This window comes from Ursus americanus, chromosome 37 (genome assembly GCF_024610735.1).
Source record: "Ursus americanus isolate L20-20 chromosome 37, mUrsAme1.1.p, whole genome shotgun sequence".
NCBI lineage: Eukaryota > Metazoa > Chordata > Mammalia > Carnivora > Ursidae > Ursus > Ursus americanus.
The window spans coordinates 4,497,161-4,517,506 of record NC_142163.1 but is presented as its reverse complement, the minus strand read 5'-3'; the positions used below and the strand labels follow the sequence as shown (position 1 = coordinate 4,517,506).

Genomic DNA, 20,346 nt, shown 5'->3' with positions numbered 1-20,346 from the left:
GTTGTTCTGAATGTTTGAAAACTTTCTATAAAGGTAAAGTAAGTTAAAATCTAAAAACAACAACAACAAAACCCTGTGTATTAAACATAACTTCCTATGACATCAAGATACAAAACCAAAAGCACCTGCTTGGAGACGACATAACCTGAACCTGATACAATCTACAAACAAACTCTCTGCAGCAGAGCCATCCTCCCACTTTTCCACTGGCCTGCTAATTCCCTAGTCTCAGTCATTGTCAAGAAGGTTGTGATTTATTCCCTTAAACTAAGGACAGATGTTTCATGGGATCTACAGAGATATAATTGCAACCTGAAATGAGTGTAGTCGGGAGGTCATTGTACCCTTAACTGATCATACTTCTATCCCCACCCCAGACTCAACTTGGGTGTGTTTATTTGCCTATACAAGCCTGATTGCCCTGGGAAGCAAATTAGTGAGGAGGTTGACCTCATTACTGTCAAGTGCATGCTCGGAACAAGAGAACCTGGTTTCAAAGCAAGTTTTGGGCACACCAGTTCCTAACATCTGCTCATGTACAAACTTTTTCACCTGCAAAGAATGTGTAAAAAGTTACAAAGAATGAGTAAAGGAGGAAGTAGCAGAAGTTAGGTCAGAAGGATACATGCAATATAATTATGAGGTTTGGGGGATGGTGGCAAGGATTCTGGTAATTACACCAGTAAGAAGGGAGACTGTGGCAACACTTTGAGCAGAGAAAGGACTCACCTTGACTCTGGTTTCAGAGAAAGGACTCACCTTGACTCTGGTTTCAAAATCCATGAGCAGATCTTAAATCTCTCAACCTGATCAAGCCTCTCCTGCAACCCTAAGCACAGTTATCATGATTTTAATTTTATGTGTCAACTTATATGGGCCACGGGATGCCTAGAGATTTGGTTAACCATGATTTTCACAGGTGTTTGAGAAGGTGTTTCTGGGTGAGCTTACCATTTGAATTTGCAGACTAAAAAGGCGGATTTTCCTTTTTAATATGGGTAGGCCTCATCCAACTTGTCGATGACCTCAATTGAACAAAAACGCTGAGTTTAAAGAATTGTCTCAGTCTATGTTCAGGCTGGGACATGGGTCTTGCCCCGCTTTGGCCTCAGACTCCAACTGGAACAGCTTTCTTGCTTCTCAAGCCTTTGGACTTACACTAAACCATTGGCCATGTGGAGTCTTTTGTTTGCAGATCTGGACTACAGAGCTTGCATTTCTCAGCCTTCACAAGCCTATGTGGAACATGTTAATATATCCCTTCCAAGATGAGTACTAAATAGTTGCGTGTGGTACATCTTTCAACTAAAAAGGACTCATAATGCCTACTGAGTCTGAATTGTAAAGACAACATATTACCCTTTTGGGTGTGTTACTCTGATCTGTTGTTTGCAGAGTGGCCCAAGAAGTTACTAGTTGTTCTGAGAATCCAGAACCGCAGAAAATTCTACAACAGTTCCAGACAGGCCTTCAAAGTGTTCTGCCATGTGGGCCATATAATCTAATGGTGCTTAAATGCTGTTTGTGGCAGCTAGGCATGCTGTTTGGAGCCTCTGGTAGGCCGTGCAGTTGAACTATAGCACAGGCCTTTAGAATTTTTTAGCAAATCCCTGCCATCTTTACTAACCAGCCTTTGGTCTGCTACTGGCCTCAGCAGAGACTAAACCAAATAGGAACTGGACCGTGGACTAACGATGCAACCTCGCCTTCCCATTATGAGCTGGGAGTCATCTGACCCATTAGGCCATCAAGTTGGGCATACACAGCAACACTGCATCATCAAATGGAAGTAGTGTGTATGAGATCAGGCCCAAGGAAGTTGTAAAGGCACAAGGAAATTAGATGAATCGGTGGCCCAAATGCCTGTGATCCCCACTCCTGCTACCCTGCCTTCTATCTCCCAGCCTGCACCGATGGCCTCTGGGCATTCCTAGAAAGACTCGGGCCTCGTTTCAGATGCTCTTGCACTATATGCAGGTACCACCTAAAAGTAGACAGCTGTACCACCACAGCCCCTCTCTGGCATATCCCTGGACAGGGGGTGAAGGAAAATCCTCCAGTGGGCAGAATGTTGAACAGTGCTCAGTGAGGTTTCTGAGTGGTATTTTAAACCACCCAAGTGGTACCAATGGAGAAGACACAGATGTGGATGTGAAAAAAGACTGGTGCCTTCTGCTATGTGGAGAAACTGTGTGCCCTTGCATTACTTGTGGGGATAGCAGTAAGACTCCTGCTGTCAGATTTAACACATAAAACCCGTCAGTCTTGGAAGCGAGCTCTCTCCTCAATGGTAGGAGGCCTGAAGACTTTTGAGGAAGAGAACAAGGAGACCTATGGTAAAGGGAGGTGGGGTGGAGCAAGAAAGAGTTTTTGTTTTGTGGATGTGCTCTGCCAAATAATTTCATTAGTAAGTGTATAATGTGTCTTAAGGCACTGGCATCACAGTCCAGGAGCGCTTTGTGAAGTTCCCCTTACAGAACCATTTTGTAGACGGTCTCAATGCATCAAGTGTGGTGGGATGGCACCAGGTTCTAATACAAAAAAAAAAAAGAAGTTTAGAGTAGCTAAAGTACACTCTCAAATAGTAAAAGCATATGTATGTACAACACATACCATACGCCAAGAAGTAACCACCTTATAGACATTAAATGCCCTTATCCCTCGTAACCCTTTATTCCTTTATCAGGCACAAAACAGTTAAGAAATGTATAATGCATAACATACATTGGCAAGTCTTAGTATTCAGACCCACAGTTTGGGTCCAGGATGTCTACTACATCTCAAAATCAGTATGGCAGGTAGCTGGACGTAGCAAAGATAGGATTAGAAACTGAGTGAAATTTAAGACATAGGGCAAAGGCGGACCTGCTCTGTAGCCTTCAATTGCCCCTATTTCTTTTTTGAAGAGGGAGGACAGAAGGAAAAGGTAGTAAACCTCACATTTATGAGATCAGCTGCATTTAATATTCTCAGTCTCATAACATTACATCTGGGGCCAATTTCAGGTTTCTGGGATGGGGATGAACCCTTTGAATTTCTACCTGAACAAAGGTATAGGTAGCCCATCATTTACCAGAGGAAAGAGGGCATGGGCCACTGCCAAAACCAGGACATGCCACAACTGTATTAATAAGTCTGTTTATTAACAATTCCAATTTTAAACAGTAGAAAGCAACCACAAAAAAAGTTCTCTAAAGGATGTAAAGCTTAGTGCCTGGCTAGGCACATGTTTTGCCACAACTAGAAGGGATCCAAAAGTAAATCGTTTGGGGACGGGGGAGTCAGCGGATGGTGTATCGTACATAGGGAACTTCGACATCCTCGCCAGTCTCATCATTGCAGCATAGCTCAAGCACCAGTGCCCGCACATGGTGGTCCAGCTTTCGCTGTGACACACGGCTCACAATTTCTGTCACCCTGAGAAGAGAGATGAGGGTCAGGGATGTAGAAAGCAAGAGAGGAGAGACATATGGGGGTGAAGAAGGTAGGGAAAACCATGAACATAAGTGGTCAGGGTTCCCACCCCACATAGGGCCTTCCTTTCCCTGCCCAGTGGCCAACTCACGGCTGATCCAACCGTTCCCTGAGTTTGGTAGCTGGCATGAAAAAGGAGTACAGCATGGATACACCTTGGGACAGCATGGTAATCTCTAATTTGTGCTCTGTCTGGAGAGGGTGGGAACGAGGACAGACAACAGTGTCATAGAAAAGGGGAGTAGGAATCACCTGCACAACCACCATCTCTAAGTGGAGTGAGTGTATAAAAGGCTCACCTTAAAATAGTTAAGGAACTGTTTGAGAGTCATCTCTTCACCATTAGGCTGTAGCCCCTGTACCTCAAAGCGATCCCACAATGTCCACTCTTGGTTACAGTACTGTAGGACCAAACACAGGGGAGTGGAATATGGGCTAACGCAGATGATCCTAGCCCAACCACCTGACCTGACCTTTTAAGACATATCAATCACAACGTTTTTTCTTCCCTATCCCTCCCACGGCCTTCTATCATTGTGTGCAAGCAACTGATGTTCTTATATTGACCAATGGTCTTCACAGTAAGGAGATCCCAGTATCTCCTTCACTCACCTTCCACTTCCTTTACCTTTCCATTTAATATCGTCTAACTATACCGGCCTTCTCATTACTTCTGAAATATGCCCAGCCACATTCCAACTTTGCAAAATTCAAAAAACCATTTAACGAATGGACAAACAGTATATGAAAGGTACAGGTACCCAAACATACAAAGCCTCACCTGCTATGAGGCCATTCTGCAAATATACAGACTCACACACACCCTACCCACCACATACACACAGCCTCACTCACTCACTGATGGGCAAAACCAAAGGTTTCCATATAAGCAGACCCCCACCTGGTGACGGGGTGGGGCAAGAGGTTCAGAGAAGCTGAAGAAGGGCAGGGCCAAGTTCATAAAGCTGTTCTTATAAGATTCAAGCTGCCGGTGTCCCTGCACCACTTTGTATAGCTCCAGACACACGAGGCCAACTATAGCTGCTGTCGTTGTGGCAATAGCAGGGATGATCTTCCCTGCAATCATCTTGCTCTGTGAGACAGAAGATGACCAGCAGAGGTAGTCACTAGAGGGGTTCAGGCTCTACAGAAGAGGACAAATGTGGGAGAGGCACCCTTGGAAAGGGTGAAAGCTTGGCTCTAGACTATCATTACCTTATGCCGATCTGCAGGGGGAATGTTATAGTTTTCTGCTCGGAGGTTGGATGCAGCCACAATGAAATCCATATGAAAGTTGGTATTATCATCCTATTTTGAGTGGGAAGGGAGGACGGACATGAAAGAGGGAGTTACAGGAAAACCATGTTTCTTGGCTACTAAGGATTCAACTGTATTGCACCTCAATTAGTTTCCAGACCAGCCAAAGAATCTAGCAGGCCTATAATTCCCACAAAAGCCTATGATGGCTCAGTCCACGCTGCTACCCTGTTGAGGACCCCACCCCTCCCCAGCACCTTCTCAAAGTTGATAGGGTACATCTTGAACCCAGGGAGCTTCTCTGGGCTGGGAAGCATGGCTTTGAGCTCCTGTATGCAACTATCATCTGTAGGAAAGGAGAGACATGTTAGTCCTTTTAAGTCCAGGCCAGGGTCTGAGGAGAAAGCAGCAGACTAGAATGGGGCAGAGATTTCAGACAAAGGATTTGAATAGGATAGACGCTGTGGGAAAGAGTTGGGGGAGCAGGGAAAGGTCGAGCAAAAAACACCCCACACAAGAAAGAAAGAGGTAGACAGGCGTAGGGCCATGAAGAGAGATATAAATGCAGATGTTAAGGAACAAAGATAATAACATTAAGAAAGGATGCAGATAGTAGCACTATTCAGAACAGGTAAGAGATGGACGCAGTCCAAGTGCCACTCATGGATGAATGGCTAAAGAAGAAGTGGTGTGTGCACAGAATGGGATATTGCTCAGCCGTCAAAAAAATGAAATCTTGCCATGTGCAAGATGGATGGAGCCAGAGTGTATTATGGTTAGAGACAGAAAGACAACTACTTCATGATTCCACTTACATGAGATTTATGAGTCCAACTTCATAGACACAGAAAATAGAATGGTGGTTGCCAGGGCCTGGGCAGAAAACTGGGGAGTTATTTTAGTGCGGACAGAATTTCAGATTTGAAAGGTGAGAAAGTCCTGGAGATGTTTCAGAGCAACTGGTATATTTAACAGTACTGAACAGAACACTTAAAAATGGTTAACACTCGGGGCGCCTGGGTGGCTCAGTCGGTTAAGCGACTGCCTTCGGTCCTGGGATCAAGACCCACATCAGGCTCCCTGATCAGTGGGGAGCCTGTTTCTCCCTCTACCTTGTCTGCCACTGCCCCTTCTTGTGTGTGTGTGTGTGTATGTGTGTGTGCACTCTCTCTGTCAAATAAATAAATAAAATCTTTAAAGAAAAAGTGGTTAACACTGTAAATCTCAGGTGTTTCTACCATAATTTAAAACAATGTAGATTACGAAACAGAGATAGGAGATTTTAAAGAATGACACAGAGGGAAACAGATGTGGAGGGAGACAGAGACGGAAACAGGACAGAAAGGGAGGGGAAGAAGATACAAGAAGGAGAAGTAGGGAAAAATAGGAAGAGGAGAGACATGTGAATCAGATAAAAACAAAATTCGAAGATGGAAAAGAAGAATGGCAGAGATAAAGAGTATGTATGGAAAATGAGCTAGAGGAAAATACGTGCAGGGTTGACAACTGAAGAGATACACACAAAGAAATATACAGAAAAGAACAGGAGAGATGAGGTATTTGGGAAAGAGCAGGATGGTGACAGATATACAGAGGAAAAAATGGAAAGATATATACAGAAAACATACAATATAGAAAGGGACTTACAGAGCATGAGACATGATAAGAGAGAGAGGAGGAGACTGAATGAAGAAAATGGTGAGATGAGGAGGAAGATCTTCAGAGGAGATGAAGACAGACACGGACGTCAACACTAGGATGAAAACACATACAGATGGAAGTTGGGGATATGGATGGGGATATTGGGAAGGAGATGACCCAGGGAAGACATCAAGGCACACTACTCGCCAAGAGTCTGAAAAACAGAACAAGAAGAAAATGGAGGAAAGGAGAACAAAAAAGGCAAACACACAGATAGAAGATGTAAAATTAATCCTCCTGAGAGCCAGAATGGGAAAAAGAAAAAGGAGAAACACATGAAAGAATTTACCTCAACCACCCATCTTTATTTTACACTGGAGGAAACAAAGGCCAAAGGCAGCATGGGTAAAACTCAGGCTTGGAAACTCAGAGCAGAAAAACTAGAACATCTAGTGAAGAAACCTGGACAGGAGGTAAGTGGAATGGTGCTCTGGGCCAGATGGATTAAGAACCCTCACCAACAGAGGCACTGGAGTTCTGAAGCTCCTGGTCAGAGACATGAATCTTGACATCAGACCTGGGGGTGAATTCAGGGATGTGCACAGACTGTAGAAGTATGGCCACAGCAGCTCGGTCCTGAGACCCCATCAGCCCATAGGTCTGGGCAAAGAGGTTGGCAGCAGCCATCACATAATCCAGATGTAGGGGCTAGAAGGCAAGATATGGACTGGTAAGCACATCAGTCCTCACCCTGGAACCTCAGACTTTTTCCCAGCCACCCACTTTCCACCCGATCCCAGGATACCCTAGGGTGAGACTTACATTGTTGACATCAAAGATGAGTGGGTGTGGACAGCGTTTGGGCCCAGACCAGAATAGGGCTCCAGAGCTTGTAAGCTAAGACGATAGAAAGGGTTTGGGGAAGAGAGCCTGAGAGGAGACAATCCAGACCCCTCATCTCCGACCTGGAAGTCCCAACTCACTATCCCTGGGCAATCACTTTGTGATACACATAGAACTATTTATCAGCATTTTATGAATTACCAGGCATATGCCAACTTAAAGAACTTAATAAATACAAATTAACCCTCAAAAAACTCAAAAGAACTAGGTCATTCTTATTCACAGATGGAGATACTAAGGTGCAGACAGAAAACACATGCCTTGCCCCAAGGTCAAATGAAGTTGGAATGTGAACCACTTGTATTTTTTTCTTTTTTTAAAGATTTATTTATTTATTTTATGGGGGAGGGGTAGGGGAGAGGGAGAAACAGTCTTTTTTTTTTTTTTTTAAAGATTTTATTTGAGTGAGAGAGAGCGCACAAGCAGGGGGAGTGGCAGTATTGGGGTAGCGGGAGAAGCAGACTCCCCACAGAGCAAGGAGCGTGATATGGAACTTGATCCCAGGACCCTGAGATCATGACCTGAGCTGCAGGCAAACGCTTCACTGACTGAGCCACCCAGGTGCCCCAAAGCACTGGCCCAATCATTTTATGAGATCTCATAAAATGGTCTTGGTGTGCCTGCCATAGCTGAATTAGCTGTGTCAAGAGCCCTCAGCACACTCCCTGTTTCCAGAAAATGCATTCTGCCAAGTGAACTCAGCAAGTATGTAATACCTGGTCAGGTGGAAAGTTGTGCAAAAGCTGGCGAATGTTGTTGGAGTACTGAGTGTGCCAGTGGTGGTAAGCCCAGGTCACACAGTCAGCCCAGGTGTGTGGCCGCTGTAGCACCAGGCTACGCTGCACAGCCTCCAGCATCTCCAGGGGTTGGGTACCTGCCAGGCACAGTGTCCGTTCCACAAAATTGGAGTCTCTAATAGGAATCAGAGCGAAAATGGGCAACATTACACAGAGGAGAGCTGGTTCCCAGGAGTGGGCCTACTTGCATGAAGAGCTGGTTCTGACTGTCCAATGGCATGAGGCCCAAGCATTCATTGATTTATTCAAAACATGTGACTGGTCCTGAGCCATACAGTGTTACAGTATGGTTGGTTGGCATGTACGCAGGGGACAAGTGAGAGAACATTTGGCAGGATTACTCACGTGAGATACTGGTTGACATTTTCTGCTGGCTGCTTGAAGAGACCTTCAAACTCATCCCGAGCCCACTGCAGACAAAGCAAAGAGACTACATGGGGTTGAAAGACAAAATGGGTTTCTGTAGGCACTAGAAAGACCATCAGTGAATGAAGCAATTAGGAACTAACATGGCTACTACAAGAGAAAAGAGGAAGAAAGTCCCTCAAAAGTGGCCCCTGAAACTTCTCACGCCCTACCAACCCCAAGGCCAGCTCTGCCGCAGTGTTGTGGCATACAAGGTAACACCTTTATCTCTGTATCCTTATTCTGAAAACATATTCTGTAAAAGAAGTATCTATAACTCATGGGTTGATATGTTGAAATGATCATACATGTACATATGTAAACGTTATCTAAAATGGTGCCATGTACTTATTAAATGGTAAATACTTTAGAAACCCTTGAGAGAGATACTTCTCTCATCCCATTTTATAGATAAGGAATCTGAGACGGGAAGAGATTAAGTCCAAGAGTCACATACTGAATTTATTTTAAGAGACGTTTTATAGTCTTCCTGCATGTGTGGCCCCACAATAGTGATTATCTAATAAAAGTTACAGGTATGGACACAAACACATACATATATGTTTATAAACACAGATTTGTGTACATGTACACACATATGCAGACATGCGCACACATGGTGGGATGGAGACACATACACACTATAGTGAATATATCAGTTAAAACACATCCATTTGGTAACTTAGGTTGCACACGAGTAGATCAAACTGTGTTCCGTTTCTCGTCATTTTTCTTCCTACCCCCCCCACTCCTACACATGGTTTTTAAGGACTTTTAAGACTCATTTGCACAATACAGTGTTCATTTTTCAGTTCAAAGAACACTGGAATTAGGGTTACGTTCTGGGTATTGGTTAAATGGATATGTTTACTCTGTCCATTTAGAGGATATATACACCGTTGTGTATGTACGTTATACAAACAGAATTATCCTGACACGCCAACTGTTAAACATTTTTGGTTTAACAGTTAGGGAAATCCCAATACGGACTAAATGTTAGAAGTAATTAAATAACTAGCTGAGATATTAAGGAATTGATTTTTTTAGCAACAATATAATATCCTCTTTACCTAAGATCACACCTTATTTCTCAGATATAAATTACATAGAATACATTACATATTATAGGAATACCCATCTCTGTGCTTGCAAATTAAAAATTTTTAAGTTAAAAGGAATGAATCATTTAGTAAAGCCTAGACTGCAAGGTGTAAAGTAAGGGAAAGAGATTTGAAGAAAAGGCACAGGCCACACTGACATTTACATCACCTGAATGACAAGTTTGGTGGCTGAGAGGCTGCTTAAGTGCCGTCTCTTCCACCTCTCCCTCCCTCCAAAAGTAATCACCTGCAATGTGTGTTCGATGGCATTGGGGAAGTTCTTCAGTGTGCAGATGGGGATGGACTTCTCAGGAGGGTCCTGGCTGGAGCTGTAGGACTCTGTCAGGAAGGGGATAACCACCTGCACATTGCCCTTGGTGCCCAGCGTGCCTGACTCCAGCAGTGGTTTACGGTAGTACACGCAGCGGCGGTCCATGTACATGCCTGTGGGAAGATGATAGGTGGTGATAACATTAGGGTAGGGGATATTCCCCAAACAGACACGTATTACCCTGCCCTCATCCTCGCCCGCCTCCAAACTCACGAGTATCCACATTGTCCAGGGCATTGGCAACACCATCGAGGTTCTGGAAGAAGCTGTCGTCATAGATATGCTCTGTGTCAGGGCCAACACGATTCTGATGGCTCATTACCCGGATGTACGGATTTATGTGGCGCACAGCTGCAGCAGCTGTGTCAGATTTCAACTTCTGGGTAGGGATGGAGGAGGAGCTGTCATTCATATGTTCACCTAATAAACATTTACAGAGTTGTTCTGACAACTGATTTATCTAATGATGGGGGCAAGATCTACGCTCTGAGTTCAGCAGGCTCCCTGGTTTAGCAGTAGTCTGTGACAAATGTCACATGGCTGAGGCTGTGACAAATGGGCCAGGGGGTGAGCAGAAAAGGAACAATAAGACAGGTAGGAGACAACAGATCAGGTATCTGCAAAATTCATTGCTTTTTATACTTAACAGCGTCCAGAGTTGGGATGCCATTACCCAAATAAACCCAAGGTTTTGTACAAATACAAACAGTATCTTCTGAAAGCCCAAGTAAGTCAGCTCACATCCCTCTTTTGCTCCACTAGCTCCCACTTTCACTTAGGGTATGAGTTGGGCTACATTACTTCTACAACCACATCTCCTACCACCATCCCCTCTGAACGGCCGCTCTGTTCCTTAAACATTACAATGAGCTATATTCTAACATCACGGTTTTGCTCAGACTGTTATCTTTACCTGGATTACATTCTCCTCTATCATCCAAGAGTGATTACATCACTCTTTCCTGGATTACATTCTCCTCTATCATCCAAGTCCTGAGGAAATGCTGCTCTTCCACTGAGGGCTTCTTTTACCACAGTGCAAACCACTCTCCATGACACTTCCCTCTCATCCTTGTTTCTCATTTTTCACCGTACTTTGCAACTTCCTAACATCAGCCATACACTTCACTATGGTATTTACTCTTTATTGCAACCATCCTCAAATATAAGCGTCTTCAAAAGAGCTTTTACTAGGTGGGGCTACCGCTACCAATATTTCCTGTATTAGAAATATAAGCTGGCAAAATTTTACATTATTATTAGTTGATCTGAAAATGGAATGATTCCACTACGTAGTACAAATATGAACAGTATGAAAAAAGCAAATTGCATGTACATTTTTGCAAATGTTTTAAGTTATGGAATCTCTTAGAAGGCAGCTGGATTCTAACCTCTACCACATTCAATCTGTTAAATGTACATAGAAGAATATGCAATTTCACACAATATTTTAATAGCATTTTCAGATAATTGTTGGTATTAAAAAAAAATCAAAACCTGAGAAGTGATAGTGTTTTAAAGTGTGGCTGCAAGGTAAAATCTTCAATCTATACCAATATCTACTGGTTTGTTTTGCATTTCAATGGATCTTCAGGTACTGCCCTATTTTGTACCATCCTGCATTTGGTCATTTGGAAAAAAGCAATGTTACTGAGTTACGGAAGCCTTCCTAGAGTAGCATGGAAATTTTCACCTAACAAAATAAGACAAATAATGTCTTAGTGGTCTTAAAACAATTATGGTCTTGGGAACTTGAGGAAAAGTGCTGTGGATCTCCAGACTTTTCTCACTAGACAAGGGCAGGAAGCTCTCCTTTGTTACTATGTAATGCATTCCAAATATCTAGGGCAGGGCAGAGTAGTAGGATGATAAAATGAAAACAAAAGTCTCTGAGTGGCAAAAATAACACAGAAGACTTCTCAGACTGACCCTTCCACATACCTAGCTTCCATAGTCCTACCAAAGATTGAAAGAGGAAAAAAAGAAAAGAAAAAGTGGGGGTAGGTATAAAATGATGAATTAAATGAAAAGACATGGTAAGTATTCCAATATCTGCTAAAAGACTGAACGGTAGAGAATAAGAAAGGAGGGGAAAGCAGAAAGAAAGACAGAGGCAAAAAGACCGAAGCTATTAAGATTAATGACAAGAAAGACAGGAGGAAAGAGAGAGAAGCAGCTCACCCACTTACCATGTCCACCTACTCACCGTGACATCCCAGGGCCGGAACAAAAACTGTCGGTTGAGATTGGACTTCTCAATGGTGTCCATGTCAGTAACAGTGACTGCTCCATCCTCCCCACAGCCTAGACCAATCATGGCAAAGTTCTTGAGGAGTTCACAGCCAATGGCCCCTGCACCCACCTGAGAGGTTGCCAAGAAGAGAGACACAGACGGGTTAGGGTGCACGAGCAAAGCAAAGAAACCTATTAGTCGTCACTCCCCCTGAAGATAGTGAGAGAGGGTAAGAGGGTCTAGTACTACATATTCAAATCCTAGAGGCATAAATACCCACTGTCATCAAAGGAAGGAGGCACCAGAGGGGGGACTACAGGCATATATCAGGCTTTCTTGTGGTATAAAGAAAATGGAGAAAGGGAGGAGATGACAATTACCCTCCCTTGAGGGGCAGGAGACTCCAGCAAAGACTGGCCGGAAGCAAGTAAAGATGATGCAGCTGGTGCCCAATGGGATCACTCACCAAGAAGTACTTTTGCTTGCCCAGCTTCTCTTGCAGGTCTGAGCCAAATACAGCCACCTGCCCATCATAACGGTTCTGGCACTGAGTCATGTGAAGGGAGGAGGATGAGAGAAGAGCTGTCTTGCAGAGACCCATAATAATACCTTCCCCGTGGGGCCCCCTCACATACCGGGAGACACTTGTCCTCTGTGAGGGCCTGTTTGTCCTCGGGGAGACACTCAAGGGCATCAAAGTACAGCCACTGCATAACAGGCATAAACTTCCCAGAGCAGGCCTGGGGAGATGGTAAGAAATGGGAGGTCATAGGTGCTTAATGGGAATCCGACCCAGATGGAAAGCCAGGGATGGAATCAGGAAGGCACCTGGCCTGTCTTCAACTCTGCCCTTCTTTACCCACACTGACCTTCATAACTTCCTGAGCAGCCAAGCCCCCAATAAAGGCGTTTATGGGTGCCAGATCCCCAGCAGCCACATATGACAGCTTTCGAATGAGGTCCTCATCCAGGATGTCCTGCTGCACTGCTGGCAGGGCTCGGGCATTCACAGCCTGTGCTAAGGTCACCAGTTCTGTTGCATCCTCCTGGAAGGGCAAACAGAACCAAGAGAGGACCAGTCAGGCCAACTGTGGGGAGAGAGACAGGGAGAGACTAGATGGGAGAACAGGTGAGCTTTGGGCCAAAAATGCTGGCTGGCTTGCCCACTCATCTACCTCATTGTGGGGCCGAGGGGCCCGGCCATGCTGAGCACAGAAGTGGTGCAGGGCCTGGAAGCCAATGTGCAGCTGACCAGGGCGAGAATACTTGGCAAAATCCGTTATCACAAAGTCTGGCTCTGCCAGTGAGGCTGGCAAGGATTTCTGTGGAAAGTGGGATATCAGCACCAGAGAAGTGAAAATCCTAGAGGTGTAGAACCCTATAGCCCACCCCCACACATACTTACAAAGCTGATCTTCTTAGGTACTTTAACCTGACTGACAATACCTCCCCGGATATACTCAGAGAAGCTAGAAGTGTCACAGATACTAAAGGTATAGGGACCTAGGGAAGGAAAAGAATGGAGTATCTGTTACTTCAACCACCAATCCTCCTGTCCCACCACAGAGAATCAATAGCACCACCAAAACAAGAATGAAAAATCCATCCTAACCCGGCTCTACACTAAAACAAACTATTCAAAATACAACACGGAGGGAAAACAAACAAACAGACCCAAAATAAGTCAAGTAGCTTAATATGCATCTGATTGGAGTTTTGGAAAGAGATAAGGGGGAGGGAGGAAGTAAGAGAGTAACATTTTGAAAAAAATTATGGCCAATAATTTTCCAAACCTGATACAACTATAAACCCACAAATAATGTAGTTCAATAAACCTAAACAAAAGAAACATGGAGAAAACTACACTACGGTGCATTGTCATGGTCACCCTGTTTATAATTGGTGGTAGAGAAAATAAGCACATTACATACAGGCAAACAAACAAGGAAAAGAATGAAATCACACTTGTGGAAAATAATGGAAGCAAGAAAATACAGCAACATCTTTTAAGCAATAGAAGAGAAAAAACTGTCAATCTAGAATTCTAAAGTCCACAAAAATGTCTTTCAAAAACACAGGCAAAATAGAGATAACTTAAATCATTAAAAAACTAAAAGAATTACCACCAGCAAACCCCATGAGTACAACAAATGGTAAAGGACATCCCTCAGGTAGAAAGAAAACTATACTAGATGTAAAACTGGATAAACAGAAAACAAAAAAATGGTGGCATATGGGTAAAAAAGAATTTATTCTCTTAATTATTTCAAATCTCTTTAAAACAATAACTTTTAAACCCAAGCCAACATATTGAGAAATATGTGACAGACATAAAATATAAATGGGGAACCAGGAATTGGGAATATTCTGTTGTGAGGCTATTTTTTTATACATGAGGTGATAAAGTGTTACTTAGAGACTATATACTAAATACACATCAAGTTCTGTACTATAAATTCCAATGCAAACAAACAAAAAGAGACATAGCCAACAGACTACACAGGAAATAAAACCAAACACTAGTGGCATAAACTTCTGCCTCTATAGTTCAGTTCATGTCTATTTGGAAAGGTCCCATGGACACATCTCTCCTAAGTCTTAGCTCAGGTTTCGAAAGGCATCTCCTCTTGGCTTTTGGTCTAATTCATATTACAGTTATGTGTCACATTTTTGCCTCTGGAACAGCCTACAGCTCTCCCTTTGGTCCAGGCAATCATTTCTTGTCCCCAGCCTTAACATACCCAGGACTTTGATCTCTATGGGGTAGGTGCCGTTGAGTTCATGCATGCCTTGGACTTCTGTGAAGGAGACAAAGTCGCCGCTCTCAAATCCATGCCGGGCCTCATCCAGGCAGGTGACAACACCAGGGCTATCCTAGTTGGAAGAGAAGTAAGCCTCAAAGGTAGGCTCAGGCTATCATGAGGAGACAGGGAGAATTACTGCTGCCCACCTGCCTGCCAGAACCCTTGGGGCTGATCTCCTTACCTTTGTAACCATAGATACCATAGCACTGAGCGGCTGCTCCCCATTGGAATCTGTAAGGATCATTTCCTCTCCAAAGTCACAAAACAACTGCCTGTAGGAGACAACAGGACTAGAGCCTAACACCCATGCATGCAGGTACTCTATGTGTCCTTCAAGATGCAGTGAATAACTGCTAAGCAAACTCAGCCCCTTACTGCTGGCAATCAGATGGCAGTCATGCCAAATGGGGAAAGCTAAATGTACAGAATCAAAACTTAGGCTTGGGTTGGCTGGAAACAGAATGAATTCAGTGGGAGCAAAAGGATCTTGCCTGGGCCTGGCAAGTGCTTGGGAGAAAGTGAGAGGCAGGCACTCACCCAAATAGGCCTCGTGTGTCTGCCACGACCAGCTTGATTCCACGGCTATGACAGAACTCACCCACCTGCAGCTGGTCCTCCAAGGGAGTATTGGTGAGGACCACCACCTATACAGAGAAGGAGGCTCACATACAAAGGCTTAGCAGTGGGATGCAGGAGAGTTAAGAAAATAAAAGAGAAATGCTGACTGGGGTCGGTGAAGTGTCAAGACAGTCCAGCATTGGTGAGGCATCAGGATTTAAATTTTGCTGGCTCAGTCTTCTTCTATTTATAAAGTATCTGTGTGTGTCACGCTCAGTGAGAGCAAAGTCACTGGAGAAAAACAGGAATCCCCAGACTCAGATAAGAAAGGTAAAGAGAGTACTGAAAAGACCAACAAACTCTTTAATTTGACAAACACCTAATCCTGCCTTCCTACCACCTAACGGTATCTGGGGAGACAAAAATGAACATACTCTGTTCCCAGCGTCTGAGTTTATGCCCCATATTACACCCTCACTTGCTTCAATTCAGAAATAAGTTAAATATCTGCCCAGATCAGATCTGTGGGGATCTGTGCCTGTTGTTCCCTAGTTCTATAGCAGGAAATCCAGTACGCCTCTCCTCTGGGAAACCCTACAGAACCATATCAGTCCCTCTTCCCAGTGTAGTTACTTAACAAACATGTATTTGGAACTTACATTTTGCCAAATGCTATTCTAAGTATTTAACCATCATAAAAACTCTGAAGTCATTATTGCTATTATTCCTATTCTACAGAGAGAAAAATAAAGGCAGATGAAACTAAGTTACTTGTTCACTGTCAGGCAACTCTAAGAGCAAGGTACCCACATACCAAGGTAGTTTGGCTTCAGCGTTCAGTGTTCACAAACACTGCATCACAATATTTGGCCATTTCTTCCCTCCTGAAAAGGTGTGAGATCTCCCTAGGGCAGGTCCAGGATCTAATTCCTGCCTATATCCCTGAGCCTCCCCACACAAAACCTAAACACTGGGATGGCCTATTAAATAAATCCTGAACAGATCAACCAGAAACAGAATCTGAGAAAATTAGGCAAGAGGCAGGATATAGCAGGGTACCTGGAAACCACAAAGGAAGTCCTCAACGAGGGCCCCAGTATAGGTGCTGACAGGCACATAGCTGTTGAGCTCAGCAAGGTGGGGCTGTGATACCTCAGCCCGGTTTTTACCGATGTCCTCTTCCCGAAGGTAGAACTACAAGAGGGTATAGGAAGAGAAGTTAATGCAAAGCCCAAGGGGGTTGGTACATGGGCAAAAGTAGTAAAGGAGCCAGGAAGAGGGAGGTACCTGGGAGGAGAGGTCAGCCCACTGGGCAGTGCCCTGGTCATGCAAGGTGACAGCTTTGACCCCACCAAGGATGATATTCTTGGCAATTTCCACCCCGAGGCCCCGGAGGCCTGACACCAGTACACTGGATGTCTGGAGATGCTTCATTGCCTCATGGCCAAGCACATACCTGCCAGGTTGGGGGAGATTCTGGGTCAGGACTTGACCCAACCAATACTATCCTGTCTGTGCCCCCTCCCACTCCACATCCCCATACTTAGTCACACTTACAGCTGCCGGGAGTAAAGACCCTCATCTATGTCTGTTCCACTGTCTTTTTTTGGCATTCCCTAGGAATGGAGGCAGCAGTTAGTAGGAATGGAGCTTAAACAGTCAAGAGACTGCTACTCTGTTACCAACCACCCTGCACCCCACCCATGAGTCTGTAAGGAGAAGATACTCACGTTGGTTGGTCCCGAAGGCACTTTAAACATTACCGAATAGGCAGAGGAGCAGTCAGAACTTGGTTTTGGATCAGGCCCAGGCACACAGCGTTTCTTGGATAGTGGCGAGCTGGACATCTGAAAGAAAAGAGCTAGAGGTGAGCCAGATGTGGGAAGCTTTTCTTGTTAGTGGCAACTTTGGGGGAGAGAAGGCATTAAATACTAGCAGCCCTTTTTACAGTAAAGACATGACAGGTATTGGGGCTGTTGTGAGGAAGTGAAAAGATAAGGCTAAGCTCAGACCATTCAGGCCTAAAAGAATGATTGAGGAAAGACTAGCTAGAATCTGAAGTTCTCTGGTTTCTCTTACCAGTCAGTAAACTTAAGCCTACAGAGAATCAGCACATGCTGGGAAAGTGATCTACTCTGTTGGGAATCTGATGAGGAAGGGGATATCTGATAATGGTAAGCGATCCTGCGGCAGAAAGCAGAAGGTGAGGGCTCCTGAGAGAACATCTGAAAGGCTCTCGGGGCAGACTACTATGCATGATGTGGCGTCAAGGGATAGTCACTGAAGCTAGGACAGCTGCTGACTTTTGAATGCACAGACCTGGCTAGGATGAGGCTGGGAAGATAAATATCTGACAGAGGTAGTTAGGACCCAAATCTATAAGGGCAGACACTGTGGGAGTGAGGGTGGCACTAGGAGAATCCTCTGATGGACAGCTTTGCCCCAACAATTCCTGTCTGATGTCTGTCTCTGAGGACGCTCCAGGGAAGATAGTCAGGATTATGTGGAAAGAATGCTGGGGCCATAAAAAAATGGGAGATTCTTCAAAAGTAGATTCTGAGGGCTTGTCACTGAAGGACAACGTTGGATCCAAAGGAGTTTCTGATGGAAGATGCTAAGATCTTGAGGAGTTAGGGGAAATGGGCCATTGAGTACAAATGCTGCGTGTAGAAGGTGATGTAGAAAGGAAGACATCTTTAGCAGTGGGTAGTAAACTCAAATGTTAATGGCATATGTTCACTAGGTATGTTCAAATTGCTGACTTTGGACGCTAGATCTGTAAAGGAATGAGATTTGTGTCTAGGTATGTTTAGCCTGAAACTATAAAAGCTGGTACCAGGCCCTGGAAACCCTAGCTCAGATTTCTGAAAACAAATGTTGGGGGCGCCTGGGTGGCGCAGTCACTAAGCGTCTGCCTTGGGCTCAGGGCGTGATCCCGGCGTTTTGGGATCGAGCCCCACATCCGGCTCCCTGCTCCACTAGGAGCCTGCTTCTTCCTCTCCCACTCCCCCTGCTTGTGTTCCCTCTCTCTACGGCTGTCTGTCAAATAAATAAATACAATCTTAAAAAAACAAAACAAAACACCCAAATGTTGGCCCCGCCCCAGGATCAACCCATCCGCTACCGCGACAGCAGCCCAGCTCAGGCCCTTCCAAAGTCTCCCGAAAAACCTGCCCGGGAGGAGGCGCCTCCAAAGACCATTTGTTACCAATGCCGCTTCCACTGGTCGCCCCGCCGCCAGCTCCTCACGCAGCCGCAGCCGTGCCCACCCGCCGCCCTTCTTTTACTCCACCTCCCCGGCGGACTGGCTAGCGGAGAGCTGCACCGCCGCAACCTTCCCCCTGTCCTGGCAGTCCCTCCCACGAACGACGCCTCCTTTACCTCAACCGCCGAAACAAGATGGCGGCAGCTGAGCCGGAGGCTCAAAGGAGTCGTTTGGTCCTGCTCGCGTCGCGCTTGATAGTGAATCACGTTATGACGTCGGCAGCCCTTGTGTGACTCATTACGCAGGCTGCCGGTAGGAGGAGCACAAGTCCATCTGGTGGCTGCATCCAGTAAAATGGGTATAAATCAGTACACAGAAAATTCCGGCCCTGAAAAACTCAGGGACAATAGCAAAGTCCACATAGACCTCACGCGTCTTGCTCAAGAATTATGCATGACAGTGTATAATAAGAATTCAGGGGAAGTCCTTGCTGCAAAACACTTGCAAAACAGCCAGGCGAAACTGAAGAGGTAATGAAGTTTCCCACATGGCTCATAGGTTTTGAAGAGCCGTGAAATTTAAGACCTTATTATTTCAAATCTGCTGCTAGGACTAGCCGATTTCCACTCCACCTCTTCAACTGCACACTTGACTACAGACCAGTGTCTCGGTTTCCCCTTCTATACAACTGTGATAACAGCATCCATCACTTTAGCTCAATATAAGTCATGAAATTTGAAATATAACATGTGTGAAAATATGATAAAATGAAAAATACGGTGTTAAAGTTGACAACATTGTCTTATATATAGTAAACATGAAATGTTACTTTCATATTTTTATTCATGTAAAACTCATTTTTTATGTTAACATAAAATTATTTATGGTGAGGATATACTCAGTCATCTCAGAAACCTTCAGTTTGGGGCATTATGTCAATACAAGGCCTTGAAACATACTTCTGAGGGATGCTGGAAAGCAAAGTGATCAACGTTATCAATGTCCATTTAGTAAGAAACACAGATACCAGATCACCAAAGGCACCATGATGTAACAAAATTCAAGGCACCCGATAAGCACTCAATGCACTTCTGATGAATATTAATAAATATCATATTAACTGAATGCTAATAGATGATCAACTCTGTATCTATAACATTTCCATTAACAACTCAGGAAAACATTTGGTAAAATTAACCCTAAAACCATCTGGCCCCAGGCTTTTTCCTGTGGAAATTTTGATTAATAAGGCAATCTCTTTAACTGTTATAGGTCTATGCAAATTTTCTACTTAAAAAAAGATCGGTAGGGGAAGAAAGGGATAAAGAAAGGGGGGTAATCAGAAGGGGGAATGAAACATGAGAGACTATGGACTATGAGAAACAAACCGAGGGCCTCAGAGGGGAGGGGGGTGGGGGAATGGGATAGACCGGTGATGGGTAGTAAGGAGGGCACGTATGGCATGGTGCACTGGGTGTTATACGCAAATAATGAATCATCAAACTTTACATCAAAAACCAGGGATATACTGTATGGTGACTAACATAATATAATAAAAAATATTATTACAATAAAAAACTTAGCTTCAGGGGCTTGTGTTTTTTTCTAGTAATTTGGATATTTTATCTAGGTTAAGAA

At 44.4% G+C, this 20,346-nt stretch overlaps 1 protein-coding gene across 3 annotated transcripts; it reads right to left on the bottom strand.

Moving 5' to 3' along the window:
- Positions 1-3,122: 3,122 nt before the first annotated feature.
- Positions 3,123-18,970, bottom strand: LOC148107020 (ubiquitin-like modifier-activating enzyme 1). 3 transcript variants are annotated; one of them, XM_087859345.1, is made up of 26 exons: positions 18,885-18,970; positions 17,234-17,350; positions 17,061-17,119; positions 16,791-16,959; positions 16,563-16,697; positions 15,483-15,589; positions 15,127-15,217; positions 14,883-15,015; positions 13,547-13,644; positions 13,317-13,463; positions 13,011-13,187; positions 12,777-12,881; positions 12,608-12,688; positions 12,115-12,270; positions 10,122-10,287; positions 9,825-10,021; positions 8,418-8,482; positions 7,992-8,187; positions 7,195-7,269; positions 6,891-7,080; positions 4,989-5,077; positions 4,690-4,782; positions 4,376-4,567; positions 3,774-3,875; positions 3,566-3,666; positions 3,123-3,417 (listed from the first exon to the last, which is right to left on the bottom strand). In XM_087859345.1, the coding sequence occupies exons 2-26, from the start codon at positions 17,348-17,350 to the stop codon at positions 3,282-3,284; spliced, it is 3,177 nt and encodes a 1,058-aa protein (XP_087715471.1). In that variant the 5' UTR covers positions 18,885-18,970; the 3' UTR covers positions 3,123-3,281. The 3 variants fall into 3 exon arrangements, with proteins under 3 accessions (XP_087715471.1, XP_087715472.1, XP_087715473.1); XM_087859346.1 differs by lacking the exon at positions 18,885-18,970 and adding an exon at positions 18,712-18,845; XM_087859347.1 differs by lacking the exon at positions 12,608-12,688.
- Between the last annotated feature and the right edge of the window lie 1,376 nt (positions 18,971-20,346).